The sequence below is a fragment of the Pristiophorus japonicus genome, chromosome 15 (assembly GCF_044704955.1).
Source record: "Pristiophorus japonicus isolate sPriJap1 chromosome 15, sPriJap1.hap1, whole genome shotgun sequence".
Lineage (NCBI taxonomy): Eukaryota > Metazoa > Chordata > Chondrichthyes > Pristiophoridae > Pristiophorus > Pristiophorus japonicus.
In genome coordinates, this window is record NC_091991.1 from 170,287,221 (window position 1) to 170,313,200 (window position 25,980).

The 25,980-nt window shown below is 43.6% G+C and overlaps 1 protein-coding gene across 1 annotated transcript; it reads right to left on the reverse strand.

Annotated features, from left to right (window-relative positions):
- Positions 1–11,697: 11,697 nt before the first annotated feature.
- smcr8a (Smith-Magenis syndrome chromosome region, candidate 8a) lies at positions 11,698–25,673 on the reverse strand. The gene is made up of 2 exons (XM_070901299.1): positions 23,223–25,673; positions 11,698–13,627 (listed from the first exon to the last, which is right to left on the reverse strand). Exons 1-2 carry the CDS (start codon positions 25,595–25,597, stop codon positions 13,174–13,176), a joined length of 2,829 nt encoding a protein of 942 aa, XP_070757400.1. The 5' UTR covers positions 25,598–25,673; the 3' UTR covers positions 11,698–13,173.
- Positions 25,674–25,980: the final 307 nt, after the last annotated feature.

A 25,980-nucleotide genomic window follows, 5' to 3' on the forward strand; every position in this document is an offset into this window, starting at 1 on the left:
CGTACTGATGGACACCGCGTGCTCCATCTCCGGGAACCGAGATGAGGAGAAACTTCTTCACTCAGAGAATTGTGGACCTGTGGAATTCTCTACCACAGAAAGTTGTTGGGGCCAGTTTGTTAGATATATTCAAAAGGGAATTAGATGTGGCCCTCATGGCTCAAGGGCTCACGGGGTATGAAGACAAAGCAGGAATGGGGTACTGAAATGCATGATCAGCCATGATCATATTTAATGGTGGTGTAGGCTCGAAGGGCCGAATGGCCTACTCCTGCACTTATTTTCTATGTTGCTATGACACCCGGGCGCAACGTAGCCACGGAGGAGAGGCAGACAGTCGGGCTGGACGACCTCCTCGACCGCCCGTGGCCTGGACCAGTTGATGGCCACCTTGGCCAGGCCGAGGAGCAGTCCCACAAGAAAGTCTTCCAGCTTGCCCACTCCTTCTCACCCCCACACCAGTTGACCAAAGATCAGGAGCGTGGGACTGAAGTGCAACCAAAAATTGAGGAGCAGCCCCTTCAAGTAATGGAAGAGGGGCTCAATGTCACTGTCGACTCTTCTTGCTGGCAATTGCCTAGTTAAAGTTCAGCATGTGCCCTCTTTTTAAAAGGGCACAACCAATAAAGACTGTAACTTAACAAAATTTTAAATAAATTTTTAAAAAATCAAATTAAAATGTTATTCCCGGGGGTGATGATGCACTCCAGTCACTTGATGTCACTGCCGACTCCTTCTCAAACGACAACCATGTGCCCCCTTGTTAAAGGTGTACAACCAATACAATCTGTACATGAACGAGACAGTTTAAATGAACCTTAATAAATTAGATTAACATGCTAGTTCCGGTGGTAATGATGCACTCCAGTCCCTCCGTTTGCGGAAGGCCTCAAGCGTGCCGGTGGACACTGCGTGCTCCATCTCCAGGGTCAGCCGGGGATGAACGTAACTGCGGAAGAGAGGCAGGCAGTTGGGCCGAATGACCCCCTCGATCTGGACCTGTTAATGGTCACTTTGGCCAGGGCCAGGAGCAGTCCTACAAGGAGGTCTTCCGACTTGCCTGCTGCCCCCTGCAACTGGTGCCCAAAGATCAGGAGTGTGGGACTTAACAAAAATGTTAAAGGAACCTTAACAAATCAAATTAAAATATTATTCCCGAGGGTGATGATGCACTCTGGTCCCTCGATGTCACTGCTGGTGCAGCAGTGCCTGCAGGCTAATTCCTAAGGAGTGTGGTGGGGATAGTGGAGATGAAGTATAATGTGGATAAATGTGAGGTTATCCACTTTGGTGGTAAAAACAGAGAGACAGACTATTATCTGAATGGTGACAGATTAGGAAAAGGGGAGGTGCAAAGAGACCTGGGTGTCATGGTACATCAGTCATTGAAGGTTGGTATGCAGGTGCAGCAGGCGGTTAAGAAAGCAAATGGCATGTTGGCCTTCATAGCAAGGGGATTTGAGTACAGGGGCAGGGAGGTGTTGCTACAGTTGTACAGGGCATTGGTGAGGCCACACCTGGAGTATTGTGTACAGTTTTGGTCTCCTAACCTGAGGAAGGACATTCTTGCTATTGAGGGAGTGCAGCGAAGGTTCACCAGATTGATTCCCGGGATGGCGGGACTGACCTATCAAGAAAGACTGGATCAACTGGGCTTGTATTCACTGGAGTTCAGAAGAATGAGAGGGGACCTCATAGAAACATTTAAAATTCTGACGGGGTTAGACAGGTTAGATGCAGGAAGAATGTTCCCAATGTTGGGGAAGTCCAGAACCAGAGGTCACAGTCTAAGGATAAGGGGTAAGCCATTTAGGACCGAGATGTGGAGGAACTTCTTCACCCAGAGAGTGGTGAACCTGTGGAATTCTCTACCACAGAAAGTTGTTGAGGCCAATTCACTAAATATATTCAAAAAGGAGTTAGATGAGGTCCTTACTACTAGGGGGATCAAGGGGTATGGCGAGAAAGCAGGAATGGGGTACTGAAGTTGAATGTTCAGCCATGAACTCATTGAATGGCGGTGCAGGCTAGAAGGGCCGAATGGCCTACTCCTGCACCTATTTTCTATGTTTCTATGTTTCTCTAAGCTGCTGTATTCCTTTTGATTTGTTAATGTGCTTGTGTTGATCAACGTCGTTAAAAGGAGCAGAGCTGTTTAGGAACATGATCAAGGGCTATATGATAGGTGCATATATGAATGATGGTGCATATATGACCTGAACCTTATAAATCCTGAGCCAACAGGACCATGGCAATGTCTGCCAAGGATTGGAGTCAGTGAGGAATGGTCAGAGAAACATATTGTAAAGTGAATATATTGTGGAGCTTAGCTTGGTTTAACTTTGTGGGGTAAGGAGAAACTTTGCAAAAACTCAGTTAGTTGGTTGCACTCTCACCTCTGGATCAGAAGGTTGTATGTTTAAGGCCCAAACTAGAGTTTAGATTGTAAATCTGAAAGAGATTGTTGCATTGCCATTCTTCACAAGAGATGATAAATCATGGTGCTGTCTGCCTGTTCTGAAGATTCAGGTGGATGTTAAACATCCCAGGGTCGTATTCCAAGTGAGAGTGCTTCCTCAAACAATACTGGCAAAAACAGATTAGTTGGTTATTCATTTCATTGCTTGGCTGTAGATTATTAATGTCTATTTGGTTGGTCTATCCAACAACAATTATTGCACTTCAAAAGTAATTAATCACGTGAAATACTTTGAGCCATTTTAACATGATAAGGTACAACATAAATTCCAAGTGTAATTCCTCATTATTTCTCAAATATAGGGATGGGTAGAAGCCACAGCAGAGTAGATTTTACGTGGTCTGTGATTTACTCAGCCGAATGACATTTACTCATTGTGTATTTTCAATCGTTGTCTTTCAAGCCAAACGCAAGATTGGGACTTTAAAGGGGAAACAGCTTTTGAAAACAATAGTATAAACACAAATATATTGGTGCCATGATTCATGGTAATGTGGTTTTATTATTGATCATACCAGTTGGCAGCTTTTATAAAGAGGTGCACTCTTTATCCTAGAGGGAATGCCAAACACTCAAATGCAAGCTATGCTGCTGCTTACTTGAAAGTAATAGCAGTATAAAAATTAGTTGTTTTCCTTCTTGCATAGGAACAGGAGTAGGCCATTCAATTAGCTGCTCCATTTAATAGGAAGGAAAGTGACTCTTAACAAAACAGAAAAGCTTTCTTGTTGGACAAGTGGTATGTATTGAACTATAGAGGTTAGCTGATCTTAACTGGTGTAGTGGTGCTACAATTGACTTTGATGCTGGTGAATGCTTGTGGGTACTGATGAAGGATCACACCCAAAACATTAATCTATCCTTTTCTGATGCTGATTGTGAAAGCAAGGCAGGTCTATTTCCATTCCAGATTTGCATCTTGTTTGCTTTCAAAGTGTCAGCTGTGGCTCAGTGGATAGCACACTCGCCTCGGAGTCAGAAGGTTGGGTGTTCAAGACCGACTCCAGGGTCTTGAGCACATAAATCTAGGCTGACACTGCAGTGGTGAGGGAGTGCTGCATTCTTAGAGGTGCCGTCTTTTAGATGAGACATTAAACTGAGGCCCTATCTGCTCTCGCTCAGGTGGATGTAAAAGATCCCATGGCAATATTTTGAAGAAAAGCAGGGGAGTTTCCCCGTAATCCTGGGCCAATATTTATCCCTCAATCAACACAACAAAAACAGATTATCTGGTCATCATCACATTGCTGTTTGTGGGAGCTTGCTATGCGCAAATTGGCTGCCGCGTTTCCCACATTACAACAGTGACTACATTCAAAGTACTTCAATGGCTGGAGAGTGCTTTTGAGACGTCCGGAGGTTGCGAAAGGTGCTATATATCCTTTCACCCAAAGAGCCGTTCATGTACGAGTCAAGACTGGTTGTTTGTGCGGAATCAAGCCCATTCTTCTCATCTGGTGTCCACAGATGAACACTTGCCAGCAGGGGTGTCAGGATGGTAAAGGCGCTAAATAAATGCAAGTCTTTCCTTCTTTCAAACAACTTTGATGATTTATATTAATGAAAGTCATACAGGTGTGGAGTCATTTTAGTTATTTATATAAAAATACTTATTATTGTGGAGCAGATTAAAAAAAATGTCAATTAAATTGCTCACTGTAACCTGCTTCCGTAGCACTATTCACAACGGAATGCTGGGACACGGCTCAGTTTTCAATTGCACTGATGTTGGGCACCAAGCAGGGGCTAGACGAATTCTGCCAAAGGTAGAGGGGAAATTATAACCTGCGCTGCACTGCTCTCCCACCATACCGTGTCCCAGCGTTACATTATGCCATACATCTGTGTTCCAAAGCACATTGGGAAGGAAAAATAATAGCTGTTAATAGACAAAATCACTACCAGCCACAATTTAAAATGTATAGCAAATATGTAGCGGGAAAATTGAATTGAAAGGGAAATAGTGATCAGCTTTTACTTACGTTTCAACTACAATATTATGGGAAATTACAGCCTACTATTTTCATTAATGTTTAAGCTTACCCCACTGCATAAAAAAGCATCCTATTCATTGACTGATTAGTATTTTGCATCCCATTATGCTCAACATAGCTTCTTACCAATATGACATTCAGGAAGAAAGTCCAGAGTTGTCAACAGGTAATATGTTCCTGTTAACTTTTTAAATAATTGCACCATTAATACTAAATCTTCTGTTTCCCTTCCTCCCCAACCCAATAGCTTTCATTAGAAGGAAACATGGTTTATTGATCCAATACATTTTAATACTCACTAAATGTGGGATAACTTATCAAATTGCAATGTTAGTGTGTCTCAGACCAATGCAAGAAAAAAATGCACCTTATATAGCAATAACTTTTAATATCAAAGTACTAAAAGATGCAATCGCACCAAACCACCCCTCCCCTTCCCGCAGACACTATCTCAGCAGGTTGCAAAAGGGAATTTATATGGAAAAACTAATTGTGGGGCAGTTGAAACCATCCTGTGCAAACTTCCTACTGCAATCAAATTTGATACTGTGTCACAGACAATCACACGATGTCCTTCAGCTCAGGTATACCACTGAGAAAGTGTCTGTTATATATAGTCAACGTCTCAGAGCCATATAGGAGGGCAGGTATCACTACTGCCCTGCAAACCATAAGCTTGGTGCCAGATTTGAGGTCCTGGTCTTCAAAAACTCTCCCTCAAGCGACCGAAGGCTATGCTGGCACAGTGGAGGCGGTATTGGACCTTGTCATCAATGTCTGCCCTTGCTGATAGTAGGCTCCCGAGGTATAGGAAATGGTCATGTTGTCCAAGGCCGAGCTGTGGATTTTGATGACAAGCACCTGGGAATCCCTGGCCCAAGACCGCCCAACGTGGAGGAAGAGCATCCGGGAGGGCGCCGAGCACCTCGAGTCTCGTCGCTGAGAGCATGCAGAAAACAAACTTAGACAGGCGAAGGAGCGATTGGTAAACCAGACTCCCCACCCACCCTTTCCTTCAACCACTGTGACAGAGACTGTAATTCCCGCATTGGCCTGTACAGCCACCTGAGAATTCTGAGTGGAAGCAAGTCTTCCTCGATTTCGAGGGATTGCCTATGATGATAAACGATGAGCACCAGTGGGAAAGTGGCAAGTACAAGCAGATGCAGAAAAGAAAATAGGCGAGCGGGGGTGGAGGAGGAGTGGAATACTTGCCTCATGGCAAGTGGCTCTCCAGCTGCCCTCTCCATTGAGTACAGTGAACAGGCTGGATGAGCAGCCAGAGGAAACTTATAATAATTATACAATAAACTCAAAACTGCAACACGAGAGTTGCAAAATGCTTTATTAAGGTACACAATGTTTGAATGATTACAAGTGGAAGGCACACAACATTTTCCAAGACAACAATAATTAAAATGGACATACACTTTTGAACAGAAACAATTATACAAATAATTACACAAGAGACAACGACATCTGGCATTTTAAAACTCGGGCCTTGTGCAAATTTTTTTAAAAAAGCAAAAAAGTGCAATTCGAAACATATTTCAAAAAAATTTCAAAAGAAAACGTCCAGTAACAGGGTAAGAATTGAAACATTATGGTCATATGTGCTGTGGCTGAGCATTATTGCAGCACGTCAACAATATACCAGCCTTACAAACTGAAATCTTATCAACAGGGGATTGAAACATTGTTAATGTTTCAGGGCCCAACATGTTCTAGCTTTGTCCAACAAAACAAAAATTTACAGCATCTGAATTGTACTTCATATTTATAGGGTTATTCCAGCTAATCAATGATATTATGGGTGTGGCCCCCAACCTAAAAAGATTGGGCCTAACCCCACTGGCTTTCAAACATCCTTTTCTCTGAATTGGATGATTTGGGGAGGCAATGAACATGAAGGGAGGAATACAGTGTTGAACTTGACTAAACATTATCAAAGTGTGGAAGTGCTCGGTGGTCAGATTCAGGAGCTGTATAAATATATCCTATCCAATTAGGATAGCTTTCTTTTGGCCTTATCAGATTGCTAGGGGGAAGTGTTTGCTTTATATAGATACTCCACCGCCCCCCCAACCCAACCAAGCAGGTGAGCTTTGGCTTGTCATAAAAATCTCATTCAATAAGATGGCGAAGCAAAGTCACGACAGCTGGAATTCAGAAATGTGGGAGAGAGGGTTGTAATCTACAGCTAGCAGCCATTCTGGACAGCTGCAAACAGGGTCTGGTCTGTTGAACATTTTGGGTGTAGGGCAAGTGCAGCTCGGGTGGAGTGAGCAGCTTTATCAATTGTGGGGGGGGGGGTGGGAAATGGTGTGGAATTGGATAAGAAGACAGAGGGTTAAGTTGTGAGACAGATAAGGACGGAAGTAAAAAAGCAAGCCGCTGGATCAAAGGCAAATGTGCATTAAAATTCAAATATTATCAATTGCAGTGATAACCACATTGGAATTCATCGCAAAACCCCATCAATCCATCAGCAGGTTCTGATGAAAGGCCATCGACCTGAAACATTAACTCTGTTTCTCTCTCCACGGATGTTGCCTGACCTGCTGAGTATTTTCAGTTTTTATTTATATTTACGGCATTAGGTTTCTTCATAAATAGAAGGAATTGGGGAGGGGGTAAAAGAAGGAGTCTTTTGACTCAGATCCACACACAACATAATTACAGTTTAAAATATAACAGGCGGCCGTTTTAATTCTTAAAAACACGACTGACAATTTCCTCCAACTGGCACTTGGAAACAATTCAGAAAAAAATTAAAGTGACCAGACTGTTAAATTCTATCCCTGGAAAAGGAAATCATATTAGCAGGTGATTCTTCATGCACACGATTACCCACTTTGTACAGTTAGAGAGTGTTTACACTGACATGTAAAAGGGGGTTTCAGTCACTTTTACCAGTTACGTTTACTGGACAAGTTGTGAGGTAATAGTCACGGTATGTTCACTGTGCCACAATGAAAAGAACATCATGCTCCTGCATGCAGCAATTACTGTCATGTGACGGCATGCAGACACTTCCCCGAGCTGGCCGAGAAGGTGGAAACTTCCACGTCTTTAAGCAAAAAGTAACTTGCGAGGCAGATTGACGTTAGACCGCTTTGCCGTACAGCTAATTAAGAGTAAAGGCAAAGAATTAACAATCCAATACGGCCTCAATTTGGGCACAGTGTGGGCATCATGTTATACAGGCTTGGGCACTGGGACCGTTAGCATTTTCACATTGTCCAATATTGCTCTCCTGACTTTCAGCAGACTCGGTGGACCACAGGGGTATTACCGTATTGCCAAGGCCTGTTGGGACAAGAGCTCCCAAAAAGGGGTAGTTAGAGAAAAAAAAACAAACATATGATTTTTCTGGACCCTTCTGCCCCAGACCAGAGCAGTGCCCCCAAAGTGAGCTGCTCCTGTTTAAGCCCAGGTGTGTCAGTATTTCCTGTTCAAGCCCAGGTGTGTCAGTATTTCCTGTTCTGGAACATGGTGCCATGTTTCACAGGCTGCCCCATACGCCGGGGGAGGGGATCCAGCTAGCATTGTCCCAGGAAAATGACGCGCTCTCTCAGCTTGTTTGCATCAGTGTGAAGGGCCTGCATACACCTAAATAGTCTCTGCTCCTTCTTCCTGATCTTCGTAACTGGAGAAATGGGTGCGTCTCGGGGCATAGGAAAATGAGCCCCAACATACAAATCAGTAAACAAACAATCCTTTATATGTATAAAAAAGCAAGTTGTAATGGTCAGCATTTGGTTTTATCTAACTACATAAGTGACTACTGGAGTCCTACAGGAGTATTTTGCACAGTAGCTACATTCAGCTGTTCTGAATTGGGGGGGGGGGGGGGAGGGGGGGAAACAATTAACACAGTCAGTGCAAACAACTATATTCACAGTATATGTCTGAAAAATATTAACATTTTTCCTTTTTAAATAAATAGTACACATTTTCTGGCAGGAATCCATTGCATCTTTGAATGTGCTATTAGAAATGATTACAAATGAGTCAGTGTATTTTCAGTATTCAGGCCCTGCCAATCCATAACTTTGCTAACAATGAGCCATGTTCAACTGTCAGCTTCATTACGCCATGTTGGTTAAACATGCATTCAGCACCTTGTATAGCAAGATGTTACCCTGCTCAGTGAACAGATGCTTCAGATTCACCCATTACGCCAGCCATTCAGAGAAAATACACATTTTGCATTAATGCCGTTACCGGTCAACTGGAACAGAATCTGAATAACCCAATAGATGCAATGCAAACTGGTTACAGGACTGTGCAAATCTGGTCAATGGGTTGGTTGGGCTGTTTATTTAGATTTGTATTTCAAATCAACTTGTCAGCAACAAAAATGCAGCAGTCCAATTGAATCTTATGAATCTGAGATGGAGGCTGTGTGGGGCCAGCTTACGCTGTTACACGGTACAGTACAGGCTGCAGGCTCACTCAGATAAGCTCGCTCAGACAGATCAATTCCTGATGATCTTTTTAAAAATAAAAGTTAATTGTCAAACCTCGAACTGATACAAAAAACAAAATAATAAATTAGACGTAGAAATACAACTCAAGGGATTCAGCGTCAACAAGTGAAGATTTTAGAAACTGGAACAAAAATTGAAATAAAAATGGACTCTTGGAACGAGGCAAGATGCCCATCGATGGCAAGTTGCAGAATTTCACTGAGGATGATAAAGGACTGAGTGCTTTTTTAAATTTCCTCCTTAAATTTCCAAGCTAGATTGGGAGAATTTGCTGAAGTGATACAACTGGCCTCAGTATTCTTGGGATAGCGAGAGATCCTGTACCCAGACTGCTATCCAATGACCCTTGCTATAAGGTGTGTGCACCTGAATAATCCATTAACACTCGCAGTCTAGGCTCACACACGGCAGAACGGCTAAAAGGGCAAGGTCACATAAAACGTGCAGCACCTGTGGAACTGTACCCCAGCACAAGCCTCTAGGACAGGAGGAGGGAAAGAGATCTCAACAATGGGCTCAATTTCCTCATTTAAACTACTTTCCTAAAAAGCTTACATTCAAAGATAATGCAGCGATTATAGGGCTGGAGTGCACTATTGTGGAGTCCTCCTTTAAATTGTATCGAGTGAAAACTGAGGCGCTATGATGATGTAACCGATGGTCTCATGTTCCACGGGAGGGACATGTAACAATGATTTTGTAGTTAGGAAGTACTGGCCACTGACAATAAATTCCTCTAAACAATTGCATGTCTGTATTTCTCTCCAACAAGCTTCTTCATGTTTGGAAACAAAAGTTAAAGCTGTGATTTTTGAATACTTGGGTGAATTCTCAAGCAGGACTACAACTAAACAGATTACGGCCTTAAACAGAACTGTAGAAAAGAAAAAGAGATGAAAAATGGATCAATATAAAAATGAACAAAGCTGTAATACATCAGAGATTTTTTTTTAAAGTGCAAAGATGGGAAAGTAAGTTCAACATTATAGAACATTTTCATACAAGGACATATTGTGGGTAAAATCCAGTAGTATTTTTGTGGGAGGGTGGAGAAGGAAAGGGTAAAAGCAGAGTTCCACCAAATATTAGACCAGTTGAAACTGAAAAAGGAAATCAGCCAAGGATTGTTGCCTGCTGGAAAGTGCACGTGAACATTAGAAAAGAGCTTTTGGTCTAAATACCACCACAATCAGTGACGGAGAGAATTTGTATTTATACAGCCACGGCCAATTAAATACTTTTTGAAGTGCAGTCACTTGTAATGCAAGGTCTTGGGTTCAATCCCGGACATGTGGCAATTTAATCAATCTCGAGCTAGGCAGCAGTGAGAACTGGCATAGGGTGGGAAGCAGCCATCCATGGTTCCTGCTCCCGATTACTATCCAGTGATTCCTGCTGGAAAATGGATGTGATGTTCCCAACAGTCTAAATGCCTGCTGACACTTATTGCCTATACTCACAAAAAAGTACGGCTCCTGGGAGCGGGTAAATGAAGATGGTCAGTAACCATAGCCCAGAATGACCTGACTGCCTTCGAGAGAAGAGAATTGAAGGCGAAGGGGGTGGGGAGAGACAAAAGCACTGAATGGTTTTCTAAGCGGTTGTCGATGCTGATATTTGAATATCCAAATAGCGTGCAACAACCAACTGACTGCATGACTGGTATTGTGAAAGCGAAAGGGAGATTGTCAATAGTTAAGCAGCGTTATAAAAATACCTCCAACTGTTCAAAATACACTATATTCCAATTGGCTTTCCCATGAATAGAATTAATAAAAGTTGGTGCAGTAATGATGGTCTAGTGATGTTTGGTGTATCATGTTATATTTACACTGTCGGCAGAAAGACTTCAGAGACAGAAGATAATTACTGTGCTATCACTCAACTCCATCATGAAGACTCGAGAAAGGAAATTTCAGCAGGCTGCTGATTTCTAACACTGATGAGCAAATTAAGCTGCTGCACTTTGTGTTGTTATATTTCAGGACAGCCTGCACTACGCTGAAATCATTTTGATGGATGCTTTGTGCGCAAGCTTCATAAAGTGCTGTATTGCGGAGCATCAAAGAAACAAAACAGAATCTGAAAATGCTCGACTGGTAAGTAGTCAAGAGTTTTCACATGATCCAAAAATGCTTTTGAAACCCAAGGAGCAGATGTCTAACTTCTCTTTTCTAGGCTGTTAGACCTACACAAACAGGAAAGATAGCATGGCACACGTGGCTGTGGTGCCTGAACCAGCTTATAGACCATACTGATGCATTATACTTGGGATTCGGATTAGTCAGTCACATCAGAGTGACTAGGGTCTGCTTCCTATATTTTTTTTTTAAATGAAGAGAGTCATTGCAAAAGTGGAAAATGAGGAAGAATTATTTTCAGGGCATGTTTTGCCACACACCATTCCTAACTAAGAAGGCAAGCAGAGAAAGTCCAAAAGACATGTATTTATATAGCACCTTTCATGACCTCAGGACGTCCCAAAGCACTTTACAGCCAATGAAGTACTTTTGAAGTATAGTCACTGTTGCAATGTGGGAAACAAGGCAGCTAATTTGCACACAGCAAGCTCCCACAAACAGCAATGACCAGATAATCTGTTTGAGGGATAAATATTGTCCAGGACACTGGGTGCATAACACCCAACTATACCGCTTGAAAGTATAGAACAACCCAGAATGATTCACTCTAATTCCACCCCACCCCCCTCCCTGTATGGAAGAACCTGGCTTCTACTCATCACCATCTTCCAATGGCATGGATAAAAAGAACAACTCCAAGTACTGAACCAGACCATACCTTGAAATGGCACACGATTCTCCCCAGACTAAAACTTTACATGAAACCACTGACAAGGACACATCTGCACCAATGATTCTTTTCCTTTTAAAATCCAAATTCTATGCAAGTCTAAAGCAGAGTTTCACTTCCCACTGAAATCCGTGAAGTGCTGACGGAGAGACAATGGGTATTGCAACACCCTGGAGTAAATCAAGTGACTGGGCAGACTTACATTGAGATGTGTTTATTTCCAGCCTTTCCCAATCACCACCTTCCACCGCCATCCCACCCCTGTGGAAGTGGGCCACGAGTAAATAGGCAAATACCGTTGGTGAATCGGACTTGCCCAGGTGCTGGCATCGCACATCCAGTATGAGACTTGCATCTATACTGGCAGCATGCAGATTACAAGTCCAGGCACTGTGTAAGCTATTGGAGACAAGATTAGTAGATTTGGATCATGTATTTTTTTTTGCCGTCAGTTAACAAACAATCATAAAATCATGCATCATGAAAAAGCATCGACTGCCATAATACTATGAAGGTATGTAACCTTATCACCGTATCCCTACATCAGACATGGAATCTACCTTGTCCTCTTTTTTTTTTTAAAAAAAGCTACATTTATTTTCTGGACCATAACTATGAGTTACTATTCACATACCATTGTTGAGGAGCAGACAATCGGATTATACTGGCACTGCTACGGCACAACCCACCACCCAGACCCTTAGCTATAACCTAGATTCCCCGTTTGCCAGTTCCAGAGCCAAAAATGGTCAGAGCTACATCTGACATGGCAGTCAGGAAATTATTTTCTTCCCTTATCTCCTAAATGCAAATTGATACGCAGGCTGGATAATTGTTCTGAGACTTTAGCCTCAGGAAGGTACATCAAAAGTCGGATCACTTCAGGGGACCTCTGACCCAGTGATATCCAGTTTCCGAGCTCCATTGTGTACTGTGCTTTTTCTGGGTTCCTGGAATTGCGTCAAACACCATCCCTTTGTAAACAAACCTCCAAGACCTCGGCAGGGCATGGAACAAGGCCTCAAAACTGATCCAGTTTCACCCATGATTCAGGAAGCTGCTCCACCCCATTCCCCTTGATGCTTTACATCATTTGAGATTATTTCCCCAAAACCAACTACTTAAAAAAAAATGCAACCTAGAATATTGAGCTGAAGTCACATCAATGCACCAGATCTGCAAATTCTTGATTCAGTCTCGTCACTAAAAGGTTATCCAATGATCTGCAAGTTAGAAATGCCGAACTTTCCTTTACCTGCCGTAGCCAGACTGATACCGTTTCACAGTGCAGGCGACAATAGAGCAACATAGGAAAAAAAGAACAGAAAACGTCATGCTTTTCTGTGATCAAAGTACATAATAAAAATTCAGCACTGAAATGGAGAATGTGGCAGATCTAGATCTTAAACACAACATTGGAGATGTAGTTAAACCGCAGAACTGGATTTAAGCCCTGTGCAGGTTCGTGTAGGTAGTGCATCTTTATCAGTTCGGCAAAGTATTGCACGATCTTGCTATCATCATTCACCATCCCCAGGTGGTGCTTTAAAAAGTTTACCCGTCGATAGGTAACCGATTCTTCGGTTTCCCTTTCGTCGATGGGAAGATGCAGGTGATGACAGAAGGTGTAGAGAAAGGCCTGGGAGCACAGCTGGGTCAGCATGTTGTGGACGTGCATGTAATATGTGCTGCCCCTCTTTATCTGAGTCCTGTGGTCCGCCAGTCTGGTAATCAGCAGTCCTTTATATAGCGGGCAACGAAGGGTTTTGTTGTCACAGTCCAGAATGCTGACGTAGCGACTGTATCGATTCAGCGAGTGCAGCACACTGGTACCCAGAGGAGAAGCTATTCTAGAAAAGTAAAAGAAACAAAATATTTACCAATTCATTTTCAACAGGACTGCAAGTCGACAATGGGACTGGACTATATACTCTGCAGCAATAGTGGCAATTTCAAAATTCGAATCCTGGCCTTTTCAAATTCAGTCTCAATTGCAGAATTCTCCCTGCTCCAAGATGTATTTGGGCAAGTGACTAACAACTTATATAGCACCTATAATGTAATATGTCCCAAGGCACTTCACAGGAGTGTTATCAAAAAAGAAAGAGAGCCATATAAGACGTTACATGCAGATGACCAAAAACTTGGTCGAAGAGCTAGTTTTTAAGGAGCATCTTAAGGAGGAGGAATGAGAAGTGGAGAGGCGGAGAGATTTAGGGATGGAATTCCAGGGCTTAGGACCTAGGCAGCTGAAGGCAAGGCCGCCAAAGGTTGAGGATTTAAAATCAAGGATGTTCAAAAGGCCAGAATAGGCGGAGCGCAACGGTCTAGGGGGAATTATAGAACACGACATGTATAGTGTGGGTTTCAAATCAACAGTCTAATTTTCTTTAAAATTACTACAATAATAACCATGCATTGCAAAATCCCAGATAGCCATACCTGCTGCTTTGGAGTTCACTATTGCAGTTAGGTCCCTTTGGAAAATTCCTCCCCCCACCCCCCAAAAGCGTGTAATTTACCTGGCTCCTGTGTTCGACAAACGTTTTTTTAAAATTCATTCACGGGGTGTGTGCGTCACTGGCATGGCCAGCATTTATTGTCCATCCCTAATTGCCCTTGAGAAGATGGTGGTGAAGGTACTCCCACAGTGCTGTTAGGGAGGGAGTTCCAGGATTTTGACCCAGTGACGATGAAGGAACAGCAATATATTTCCAAGTCAGGATGGTGTGCGACTTGGATGTGGTGTTGTTCCCATGTGCCTGCTAGGTGGTAGAGGTCATAGGTTTGTTAGGTGCTGTCGAAGAAGGTTTGGCGAGTTGCTGCAGTGCATCTTGTAGCTGGTACACACTGCACACTGATGGTGGAGGAAGTTAATGTTTAAGGTGGTGGATGGGGTGACAATCAAGTGGATTGCTTTGTCCTGAATGGTATCGAGCTTCGTGAGTGTTGTTGGAGCAGCACTCATTAGCCTCCGTGATTGGCCTCCAACAATCACAACCATCTTCTTTTGTGCGTGGTATGACTCCAGCCAGTGGAGAGTTCCCCTCCCCCCACCCCTCATTCCTATTCACTTCAATTTTACCGTAACTCCTTGATGCCACACTCGGTCAAATGCTGCCCTGATGTCAAGGACAGTTACTCTTACCTCACTTCTGAAATTCAGTTCTTTGGACGAAGGCTGGAATGAGGTCTGGAGCAGAGTGGTCCAGGCGGAACCCAAATTGAGCATCGGTGAGTAAGTGTCGCTAGATAGCACTGTCAATGACACCTTCCATCATTTTGCTGCTGATTGAGAGTAGACTGATGGGACGGTAATTGGCTAGATTGGATTTGTCCTGCTTTTTGTGGACAGGACATACCTGATCAATTTTCCATTTTGTTTGGTAGATGCCAGTGTTGTAGCAGTACTGGAACAGCTTGACTAATTGCAGCAATGGACATAAAGCGCAGATGGAATAATTGAAAGGTTTCAACAAAATATTCTCTCGAAGTGCAACAGGGTTTAAAAAATATATTTGTGTGAATGTTAGCCACTTTGTTGACAACAGTCACACCATGATCTAATACTGCAATACTCTAAACATTGAATTCACAATTTAACAATCTGCTTGGATTGCCTGGGATAGTTTATCATAAAAGCTAACTTTCCTGCGTGTAGCCGTAAACACAAAGGGCGGATTGCAGTTAGACTTTTCTCGGATATCAATGGTTTCAAATCTGAAAAGTGGAAGCCTTTGATTCTTTTTAACCACACACACACACACACTTTCTGATCACTTTACACAGTTTCAGACATGAGGAAATGTCACCAGTTTCAATCATATTTCCCTGAACCCAGCACAGCATTTTTAAAGGAACTTTTCAAACAGGCAACATGTTTTAAAGTGGAATGACTGCAGACTCTCAGGACACCATTATACAACACGTCTCGGGCAGATTCTGGATAATGCAATGTGCAGGGGCAGACCAGAGTTATGCAAGAGTGACCATAATATGGTAGAATTCTTTATTAAGATGGAGAGTGATACAATTAATTCAGAGACTATGGTCCTGAACTTAGGGAAAGGTAACTTCGATGGTATGAGACGTGAATTGGCTAGAATAGACTGGCGAATGATACTTAAAGGGTTGACGGTGGATAGGCAATGGCAAACATTTAAAGATCACATGGATGAACTTCAACAATTGTACATCCCGATATGGAGTAAAAATAAAATGGGGAAGGGTGGCTCAACTGTGGTTAACAAGGGAAATTAAGGATAGTGTTAAATCCAAGGAAGAGGCATATAAATTGGCCAGAAAAAGCAGCAAAACTGAGGACTGGGAGAAATTTAGAATTCAGCATAAGAGGACAAAGGGTTTAATTAGGAGGGGGAAAATAGAGTATGAGAGGAAGCTTGCTGGGAACATAAAAACCGACTGCAAAAGCTGCTATAGATATGTGAAGAGAAAAAGATTAGTTAAGACCAACGTAGGTCCCTTGCAGTCAGATTCAGGTGAATTTATAATGGGGAACAAAGAAATGGCAGACCAACTGACCAAATACTTTGGTTCTGTCTTCACGAAAGAAGACACAAATAACCTTCCAGAAATACTAGGGGACCGAGGGTCTTGTGAGAAGGAGGAACAGAAGGAAATCCTTATTAGTCGGGAAATTGATGGGATTGAAGGCCGATAAATCCCCAGGGCCTGATAGTCTGTATCTCAGAGTACTTAAGGAAGTGGCCCTAGAAATAGTGGATTCATTGGTGATCATTTTCCAGCATTCGATCGACTCTGGATCAGTTCCTATGGACTGGAGGGTAGCTAATGTAACACCACTTTTTAAGAAAGGAGGGAGAGAGAAAACAGGGAATTATAGACTGGTTAGCCTGACATCAGTTGTGGGGAAAATGTTGGAATCAATTATTAAAGATGAAATAGCAGCGCATTTGGAAAGCAGTGACAGGATCGGTCCAAGTCAGCATGGATTTATGAAAGGGAAATTATGCTTGACAAATCTTCTAGAATTTTTTGAGGATGTAACTAGTAGAGTGGACAGGAGAGAACCAGTGGATGTGGTGTATTTGGACTTTCAAAAGGCTTTTGACAAGGTCCCACAAAAGAGATTGGTGTGCAAAATTAAAGCACATTGTATTGGGAGTAATGTATTGACGTGGATAGAGAACTGGTTGGCAGACAGGAAGCAGAGTCGGGATAAACGGGTCCTTTTCAGAATGGCAGGCAGTGACTAGTGGGGTGCTGCAGGGCTCAGTGCTGGGACCCCAGCTATTTACAATATACATCAATGATTTAGATGAAGGAATTGAGTGTAATATCTCCAAGTTTGCAGATGACACTAAACTGGGTGGCGGTGTGAGCTGTGAGGAGGATGCCAAGAGGCTGCAGGGTGACTTGGACAGGTTAGGTGAGTAGGCAAATGCATGGCAGATGCAGTATAATGTGGATAAATGTGAGGTTATCCACTTTGGGGGCAAAAACATGAGAGCAGATTATCTGAATGGCAGTAGATTAGGAAAAGGGGAGGTGCAACGAGACCTGGGTGTCATGGTTCATCAGTCATTGAAAGATTGCATGCAGGTACAGCAGGCGGTGAAGGCAGCAAATGACATGTTGGCCTTCATAGCGAGGGGATTTGAGTATAGAAACATAGAAAATAGGTGCAGGAGCAGGCCATTCAGCCCTTCTAGCCTGCACCGCCATTCAATGAGTTCATGGCTGAACATGAAACTTCAGTACCCCATTCCTGCTTTCTCGCCATACCCCTTGATTCCCCCGAGTAGTAATGACTTCATCTAACTCCCTTTTGTATATATTTAGTGAATTGGCCCCAACCACTTTCTGTGGCAGAGAATTCCACAGGTTCACCACTCTCTAGGTGAAGAAGTTTCTCCTCATCTCGGTCCTAAATGGCTTACCCCTTATCCTTAGACTGTGACCCCTGGTTCTGGACTTCCCCAACATTGGGAACATTCTTCCTGCATTTAACCTGTCTAAACCCGTCAGGATTTTAAACGTTTCTATGAGGTCCCCTCTCATTCTTCTGAACTCCAGTGAATACAAGCCCAGTTGATCCAGTATTTCTTGATAGGTCAGTCCCACCATCCCGGGAATCAGTCTGGTGAATCTTTGCTGCACTCCCTCAATAGCAAGAATGTCCTTCCTCAAGTTAGGAGACCAAAATTGTACACAATACTCCAGGTGTGGCCTCACCAAGGCCCTGTACAACTGTAGCAACACCTCCCTGCCCCTGTACTCAAATCCCCTCGCTATGAAGGCCAACATGCCATTTGCTTTCTTAACCGCCTGCTGTACCTGCATGCCAACCTTCAATGACTGATGTACCATGACACCCAGGTCTCGTTGCACCTTCCCTTTTCCTAATCTGTCACCATTCAGATAATAGTCTGTCTCTCTGTTTTTACCACCAAAGTGGATAACCTCACATTTATCCACATTATACTTCATCTGCCATGCATTTGCCCACTCACCTAACCTATCCAAGTCACTCTGCAGCCTCATAGCAGCCTCCTCGCAGCTCACACTGCCACCCAACTTAGTGTCATCCGCAAATTTGGAGATACTACATTTAATCCCCTCGTCTAAATCATTAATGTACAATGTAAACAGCTGGGGCCCCAGCACAGAACCTTGCGGCACCCCACTAGTCACTGCCTGCCATTCTGAAAAGTACCCATTTACTCCTACTCTTTGCTTCCTGTCTGACAACCAGTTCTCAATCCATGTCAGCACACTACCCCCAATCCCATGTGCTTTAACTTTGCACATTAATCTCTTGTGTGGGACCTTGTCGAAAGCCTTCTGAAAGTCCAAATATACCACATCAACTGGTTCTCCTTTGTCCACTTTACTGGAAACATCCTCAAAAAATTCCAGAAGATTTGTCAAACATGATTTCCCCTTCACAAATCCATGCTGACTTGGACCTATCATGTCACCATTTTCCAAATGCGCTGCTATGACATCCTTAATAATTGATTCCATCATTTTACCCACTACTGAGGTCAGGCTGACCAGTCTATAATTCACTGTTTTCTCTCTCCCTCCTTTTTTAAAAAGTGGGGTTACATTGGCTACCCTCCACTCCATAGGAACTGATCCAGAGTCAATGGAATGTTGGAAAATGGCTGTCAATGCATCTGCTATTTCCAAGGCCACCTCCTTAAGTACTCTGGGATGCAGTCCATCAGGCCCTGGGGATTTATCGGCCTTCAATCCCATCAATTTCCCCAACACAATTTCCCGACTAATAAAGATTTCCCTCAGTTCCTCCTCCCGACTAGACCCTCTGACCCCTTTTATATCCGGAAGGTTGTTTGTGTCCTCCTTAGTGAATACTGAACCAAAGTACTTGTTCAATTGGTCTGCCATTTCTTTGTTCCCCGTTATGACTTCCCCTGATTCTGACTGCAGGGGACCTACGTTTGTCTTTATTAATCTTTTCCTCTTTACATACCTATAGAAACTTTTGCAATCCGCCTTAATGTTCCCTGCAAGCTTCTTCTCGTACTCCATTTTCCCTGCCCTAATCAAACCCTTTGTCCTCCTCTGCTGAGTTCTAAATTTCTCCCAGTCCCCAGGTTCGCTGCTATTTCTGGCCAATTTGTATGCCACTTCCTTGGCTTTAATACTGTCCCTGATTTCCCTAGATAGCCACGGTTGAGCCACCTTCCCTTTTTTATTTTTACGCCAGACAGGAATGTACAATTGTTGTAATTCATCCATGCAGTCTCTAAATGTCTGCCATTGCCCATCCACAGTCAACCCCTTAAGTATCATTCGCCAATCTATCTTAGCCAATTCACGCCTCATACCTTCAAAGTTACCCTTCTTTAAGTTCTGGACCATGGTTTCTGAATTAACTGTATCATTCTCCATCCTAATGCAGAATTCCACCATATTATAGTCACTCTTCCCCAAGGGCCTCGCACAATGAGATTGCTAATTAGTCCTCTCTCATTACACAACACCCAGTCTAAGATGGCCTCCCCCTAGTTGGTTCCTCGACATATTGGTCTAGAAAACCATCCCTTATGCACTCCAGGAAATCCTCCTCCACCGTATTGCTTCCAGTTTGGCTAGCCCAATCTATGTGCATATTAAAGTCACCCATTATAATTGCTGCACCTTTATTGCATGCACCCCTAATTTCCTGTTTGATGCCCTCCCCAACATCACTACTACTGTTTGGAGGTCTGTACACAACTCCCACTAACGTTTTTTGCCCTTTGGTGTTCTGCAGCTCTACCCATATAGATTCCACATCATCCAAGCTAATGTCTTTCCTAACTATTGCATTAATCTCCTCTTTAACCAGCAATGCTACCCCACCTCCTTTTCCTTTTATTCTATCCTTCCTGAATGTTGAATACCCCTGGATGTTGAGTTCCCAGCCCTGATCATCCTGGAGTCACGTCTCCGTAATCCCAATCACATCATATTTGTTAACATCTATTTGCACAGTTAATTCATCCACCTTATTGCGGATACTCCTTGCATTAAGACACAAAGCCTTCAGGCTTGCTTTTTTAACACCCTTTGTCCTTTTAGAATTCTGCCGCACAGTGGCCCTTCCTGTTCCCCTCCGTCTCCTGCCTCTGCCTCCCTTTTGTCTCCCATCCCTCTGCCATATTAGTTTAACTCCTCCCCAACAGCACTAGCAAACACTTCCCCTAGGACATTGGTTCCGGTCCTGCCCAGGTGCAGACCGTCCGGTTTGTACTGGTCCCACCTCCCCCAGAACCGGTTCCAATGCCCCAGGAATTTGAATCCCTCCCTGCTGCACCACTGCTCAAGCCACGTATTCATCTGCGCTATCCTGCGATTCCTACTCTGACAAGCACGTGGCACTGGTAGCAATCCCGAGATTACTACTTTTGAGGTCCTACTTTTTAAATTTAGCTCCTAGCTCCTTAAATTCGTTTCGTAGGACCTCATCCCTTTTTTTACCTATGTCGTTGGTACCAATGTGCACCACGACAACTGGCTGTTCTCCCTCCCATTTCAGAGTATAGGAGCAGGGAGGTCTTACTGCAGTTGTACAGGGCCTTTTTGAGGCCTCACCTGGAATATTGTGTTCAGTTTTGGTCACCTAATCTGAGGAAGGACGTTCTTGCTATTGAGGGAGTGCAGCAAAGGTTCACCAGACTGATTCCCGGGATGGCAGGACTGACATATGAGGAGAGACTGGATCGACTGGGCCTGTATTCACTGGAGTTTAGTAGAATGAGAAGGGATCTCATAGAAACATATAAAATACTGACGGGATTGGACAGGTTAGATGCAGGAAGAATGTTCCCGATGTTGGGGAAGTCCAGATCCAGGGGTCACAGTCTAAAGATAAGGGGTAAGCCATTTAGGATTGAGATGAGGAGAAACTTCTTCACTCAGAGTGGTTAACCTGTGGAATTCTCTACCGCAGAGAGTTGGTGATGTCAGTTCGTTGGATATATTCAAGATGGAGTTAGATATGTCCCTTACAGCTAACAGGATCAAGGGATATGAAGAGAAAGCAGGAAAGGGGTACTGAGGTGATGGTCAGCCATGATCTTATTGAATGGTGGTCCAGGCTCAAAGTGCCGAATGGCCTCCTCCTGCACCTATTTTCTATGTTTCTATCATAAGAATATAAGAAATAGGAGCTGGAGTAGACCATTCGGCCCTCGAGCCTGCTCCGCCATTCAACAAGATCACGGCTGATCTTCTACCTCAACACCACCTTCCCACACTATCCTCATATTCCTCAATTCCCACAAATATATCGGCCTTTGCCTTGAATATACTCAATGACTGAGCATCCACAGCTCTCTGGGATAGAGAATGCATTGCGTCCCAAGTTCAGCTCAGTGACAAAGGAGCATTTACAGAGCACCACTCTCTGAATGGCTTCGACCCAACATGATGTGACAGCAGGTGGGAGCAGTGACTCCCATAATATTAAAAGGCATTTTCACACCAGGTTGGTATGATACCATACCCAGTGCAAAGCTCCAAGCAGTGCAAGAGTACCTCCTGTAGTTGGTTTTGCTCCTCTAGGCTTTTGTATGCTCGGAGGTTGCATGCACGCTGCCAAATTAAATCATTGATCTTATGTTGACTCTTCCAAAATGCAACGGGAAACACTGGTATGACAGCACCAGGGCAGTAAATCCCACCAACCGTGATTAATGGTCACTTTGTACAGTAACAAGTACAAAGTGATAACACTTGCATAAAGAGTGCTCGGCAATCCATCAGCTTAGCTTCTTTAAGTAACTCGGGAGCAAAACCTACAGATCTGAAAAAATAGCTTCAGACTGTAATCTGAACGGTTCCAATAAGGAAATGAGACAGAGATCTGAACGCATCATCGGACCTTGTTTCAATAGCAACGTGGCAAAGTTGCACAGCTTGTTTGGCAAGTGCACAGAAACAATTTGCATGCTTCTCGTGGATGTGGTCCTGTATTACATCATGCAATTCTGGTTGCAAAATATTTGCTGCTATCTGACAATGAAAGGTGTTAAATTCACCCCAGTGTCTAATTTCATGTAACACTGACTCTCTTCTTGCTGAGAGTTAGTATTGGTCATTAAACAATGCGACAAACTGCTACACAAAGTCTCACGTAAAAGATGTCAAAAGATGAGACTTTGGAGCGACACAAAAAGCAGTTAAAAGATTTTACGATACAAACATCAAGCGTTATTACAAATGAAGCCGAACTTTTAAAAAAAAAAGTTTTCCCAAGATTGTTGGTGTTTATGCACAAGTTTTACATGTGCATTCTGGGTGGGTATTTACTGTCCTGCATGAAGAAGACCTGCAAGACAAATGAAAAGCTCTAACTGGGCTTCTATTAAAAAAATGTACAGTAAATTTAATGAATCCCGTCTTACTAATGTCACGAATCGGGCTTTGTGGAGAAATAAATGTATGTGGATACAATTTACAATCAAACAAGGGGCCAATAGTTTGAGAGACTGCATCTTAGCAAGTGCATATTCTTAGATTACTGAGGTGACAGGATGGTGCTCACTATCAGAATATTTACAGGCACATGTATTTAAAAAGTTGTTTTTTTCAAATAAGCCTACAGCTTGAGCAGGAAACACCCTACAAATTTGATTAAAAATCCAAGTGATATTAATAGTCGAAATACTCCCATTTGTGAAAACAACCCAATACCCGATAAAGGGAGGTCACTTATAAAGCTTGCTTAACATCTGGTGAAACAAAATCAAAATGAGAGGTTATCAGGAAAAGCTTTGAGGATTTTCTCCCAGCCCTGGGATCCACAGTACTGACAAAGGGAGCTACAAATACCTAAAAGACAGATTCTACAACTTTCTCTGAATTTTGTATTAGGCAGTACCAAGCCTATTGTTACAAAGTAATCTGGTCCTTAACTATAGCTATATTGCACCCATATTCAATACGCACCTCTGAAGTCCAATGAGTTTCCAGGTCTGCAAATGGTTGACGTGCAAAGGGAATGTTACCCATTGCTTTACAGAGTCTGCATCCCTGCCATAATTGGGGACAAATATTGACAAAGCATTGACAAGCTTCTTGACTTTTCCTTCTTGCTCACCGACTATTACAAGTGTCCGCCCCGACAGCAATGAAAAAATTGCCTGCTGTGCAAAAGAATATTGCCTTATAAACCACAGTGAGTTCTTCCCAGAATGCTTCTTACGTTTTCCAGAGAGCCTCTTTGATGGATTGGTTGGGAAGGCTGGAGATGGAGTCCGATCAGAACATAAAGATGCGCTAATGTAACTCATGTTGTCCAAATACTCATCTACCGCAATTTGAACTGTTTCTCCATTACCGGGTGGATCACTGTACTCTTTTTCATAGGTAGACAATACTTGATCAGCATGTAATCCATCTCCCTCGTCTTGCTGTGGGAAATCACCATGGAATATTTGGTCTATGGTTTTACTGCGCTGTGGTGGAACATTGATGACTCTATCATTGTACTCTTCAGTTACAAATGTAGGTACTGATCTAGTAAAATTTGGGCTCTCCTTCCCAATACAGCAAGTGGCGTCTACAGGATCAGATAAAACAGACAACGTTATGGTATTATTTTCAAAATCCGCATTGCTATATCCAGTTCCTCGGTTTAGATTCGCATTGGGTTGCATAGGACTTGTGCTCAGCTGTCTTTCTTCTTCATTGTCCAAAGCTGGTTCTTCTTCATGTATTGCACTTGGATAGCTGGCCTTAAGATCTTCGGGTATCAGAGATTCGGTGGCGCTGAGGACTTCGATGCTGTCCTCACTGTTTGTCCGCTTGGTGATCACAAATTTCCTCCTTACAATTTCTGGATGCTGGCACTGCAAGTTTGATTGGCTGTCAGACTTGGAGGAAAATATTGGGGCTGGGCAGGATTTTTCAGTACCCAGCACTTCAATGCTTTCACCGCTACTGATACTTCCCTTTTCTTTCCCTTCCAATTCAAGATAGTCTGAAGCTCCTGGAGGATTTTTACATGGGATAGAATCGGCCACAGTCCCATGGTAACTCTCCACATTGACTTGCTGATCCAGTTTAATAGGCACAGACTCCACACAAGACTTGTACGATTCAAAGCTGGTGGCCTCATTTGATAAACAGGGGTGGTCCAAAACCTTAGGTCTGAGAATATTAAAACCTGGAAGCAGCTTGTCACAGTGCTGTTGCTTTTCAGTTTGTGCTTCATCAGTGAAGAGTAGGGGGTCTTCAAATAGAAAGGAAGTTATTTGCTGATGTTGAAGAAGCTCTTTTTCAAGTTGGCTGGTGATCAGATAGCATACATCACCCCTGAAGAATTTCTCCACTTGCCTAAGCTGCTCTAGAGTTTGATTAAAATAGTAACTGTCACAAAGTTCTTCCAAGGTTTTCAGCTTTTTTTCAAAGCATTTTGCCGACTTAGCCCTCGTGAATTTGGGCGTATAAGATCTTAGATCGGAAAAGCTAATTTTTTCATTCAATCCGTCTGCATTTGACAACTGCTCCAACCCGGTGTCGGATTGTTCTAGGTCATAATCTGGCTCGTAAGAAAAATAGTCCGAATCTTTCGTTTTTTTGTATGAGTAAGTTCTAATCTGCATCAAAAGATCCTGATGCTCAATGATGCACTTTTCCACATTAGCCAGCTCGTTGGCTTTTTCTATCGCGACCGACGAGTAGTACCCTTTGTCGTTGGACCTTTTCTGGATTTCCGTTTCATTGTGCAACACGTTGCGGGTGTACTCCAGGTCTTGGAGTTTCTTTTCCAGCTCGTTGGCAAAGGCTTTCCTGTTTCCAGTTTTCAGACACTCGGAGGCTCGGGAAAAGTCGCCCGAAAGCTCCTGGAACTGCTGCATGATCTTGCTCTCGTCGGCCGAGATGTAAGCCACGCAGAACGGCCGCACGAAGCCCCTCGCCTCCAGGTCGTAGAGGGTGAGGTGGTGGACGTAGGCGAAAGCCCCTTCCTTGGAGTCCCCCAGCACCACCTTGGAATCCTCCACGAAGTTGAGCTTGGGGTAGCTGGTGCCGGGCGGGTGCCCGACGAAAGAGGCCTGGTAGTCGACGGACATGATCCTGAGAGAGAAATAGTTGAGGTCAAAGTTACCGCGGGCAGTGTCCGGGATGGTTAACAAGGGCTGAGGGCCTACCTGCTCGGAAAACTCGGAAATCAGAATGAAATCCTTCGGGAATTTGGCCGTGGCCGTCTTGGACCAGGGATTCTCGGGCTGAAATTGGAAAAGGGGCGCCGGGTCGTCGCTGCACGGCTCCCCGTAGTCATCCTCGCGGGTCAGAGCCACCACATCGGGGGCAGTGATCATATTGCCACCTTCCCAGACCCAATGTGTGAAGCACAAAGAAAGAGCGGCCTCCTTAGCAACGCCAGCGCCTCCTCACCGACTACCATTTTGTTTCCAGCTGACCTAAGCGTCACCTTTCCCCAAATAGCCCTTTCTTTTTCCTAAACACTTTCCTCTGCAAATTTTTTTCCGTCTCCCAAATTAACTCATTTAAAAAAAAAAAGGTGGTGATGGATCAACCTTTGCGATTGTTTTAATATTTTGATTAAAGTGTGTTTGTGGTGGCTGAGGCATTCTGGGAGTTGTAGTTCCCCGCTCCCACGTTAGCCCGGGGGCCAACGGCGGCGCGAACTACAGCTCCCAGAGCGCACCGGCGGGGCCGCAGCGTCACTGGGACTTTCCCC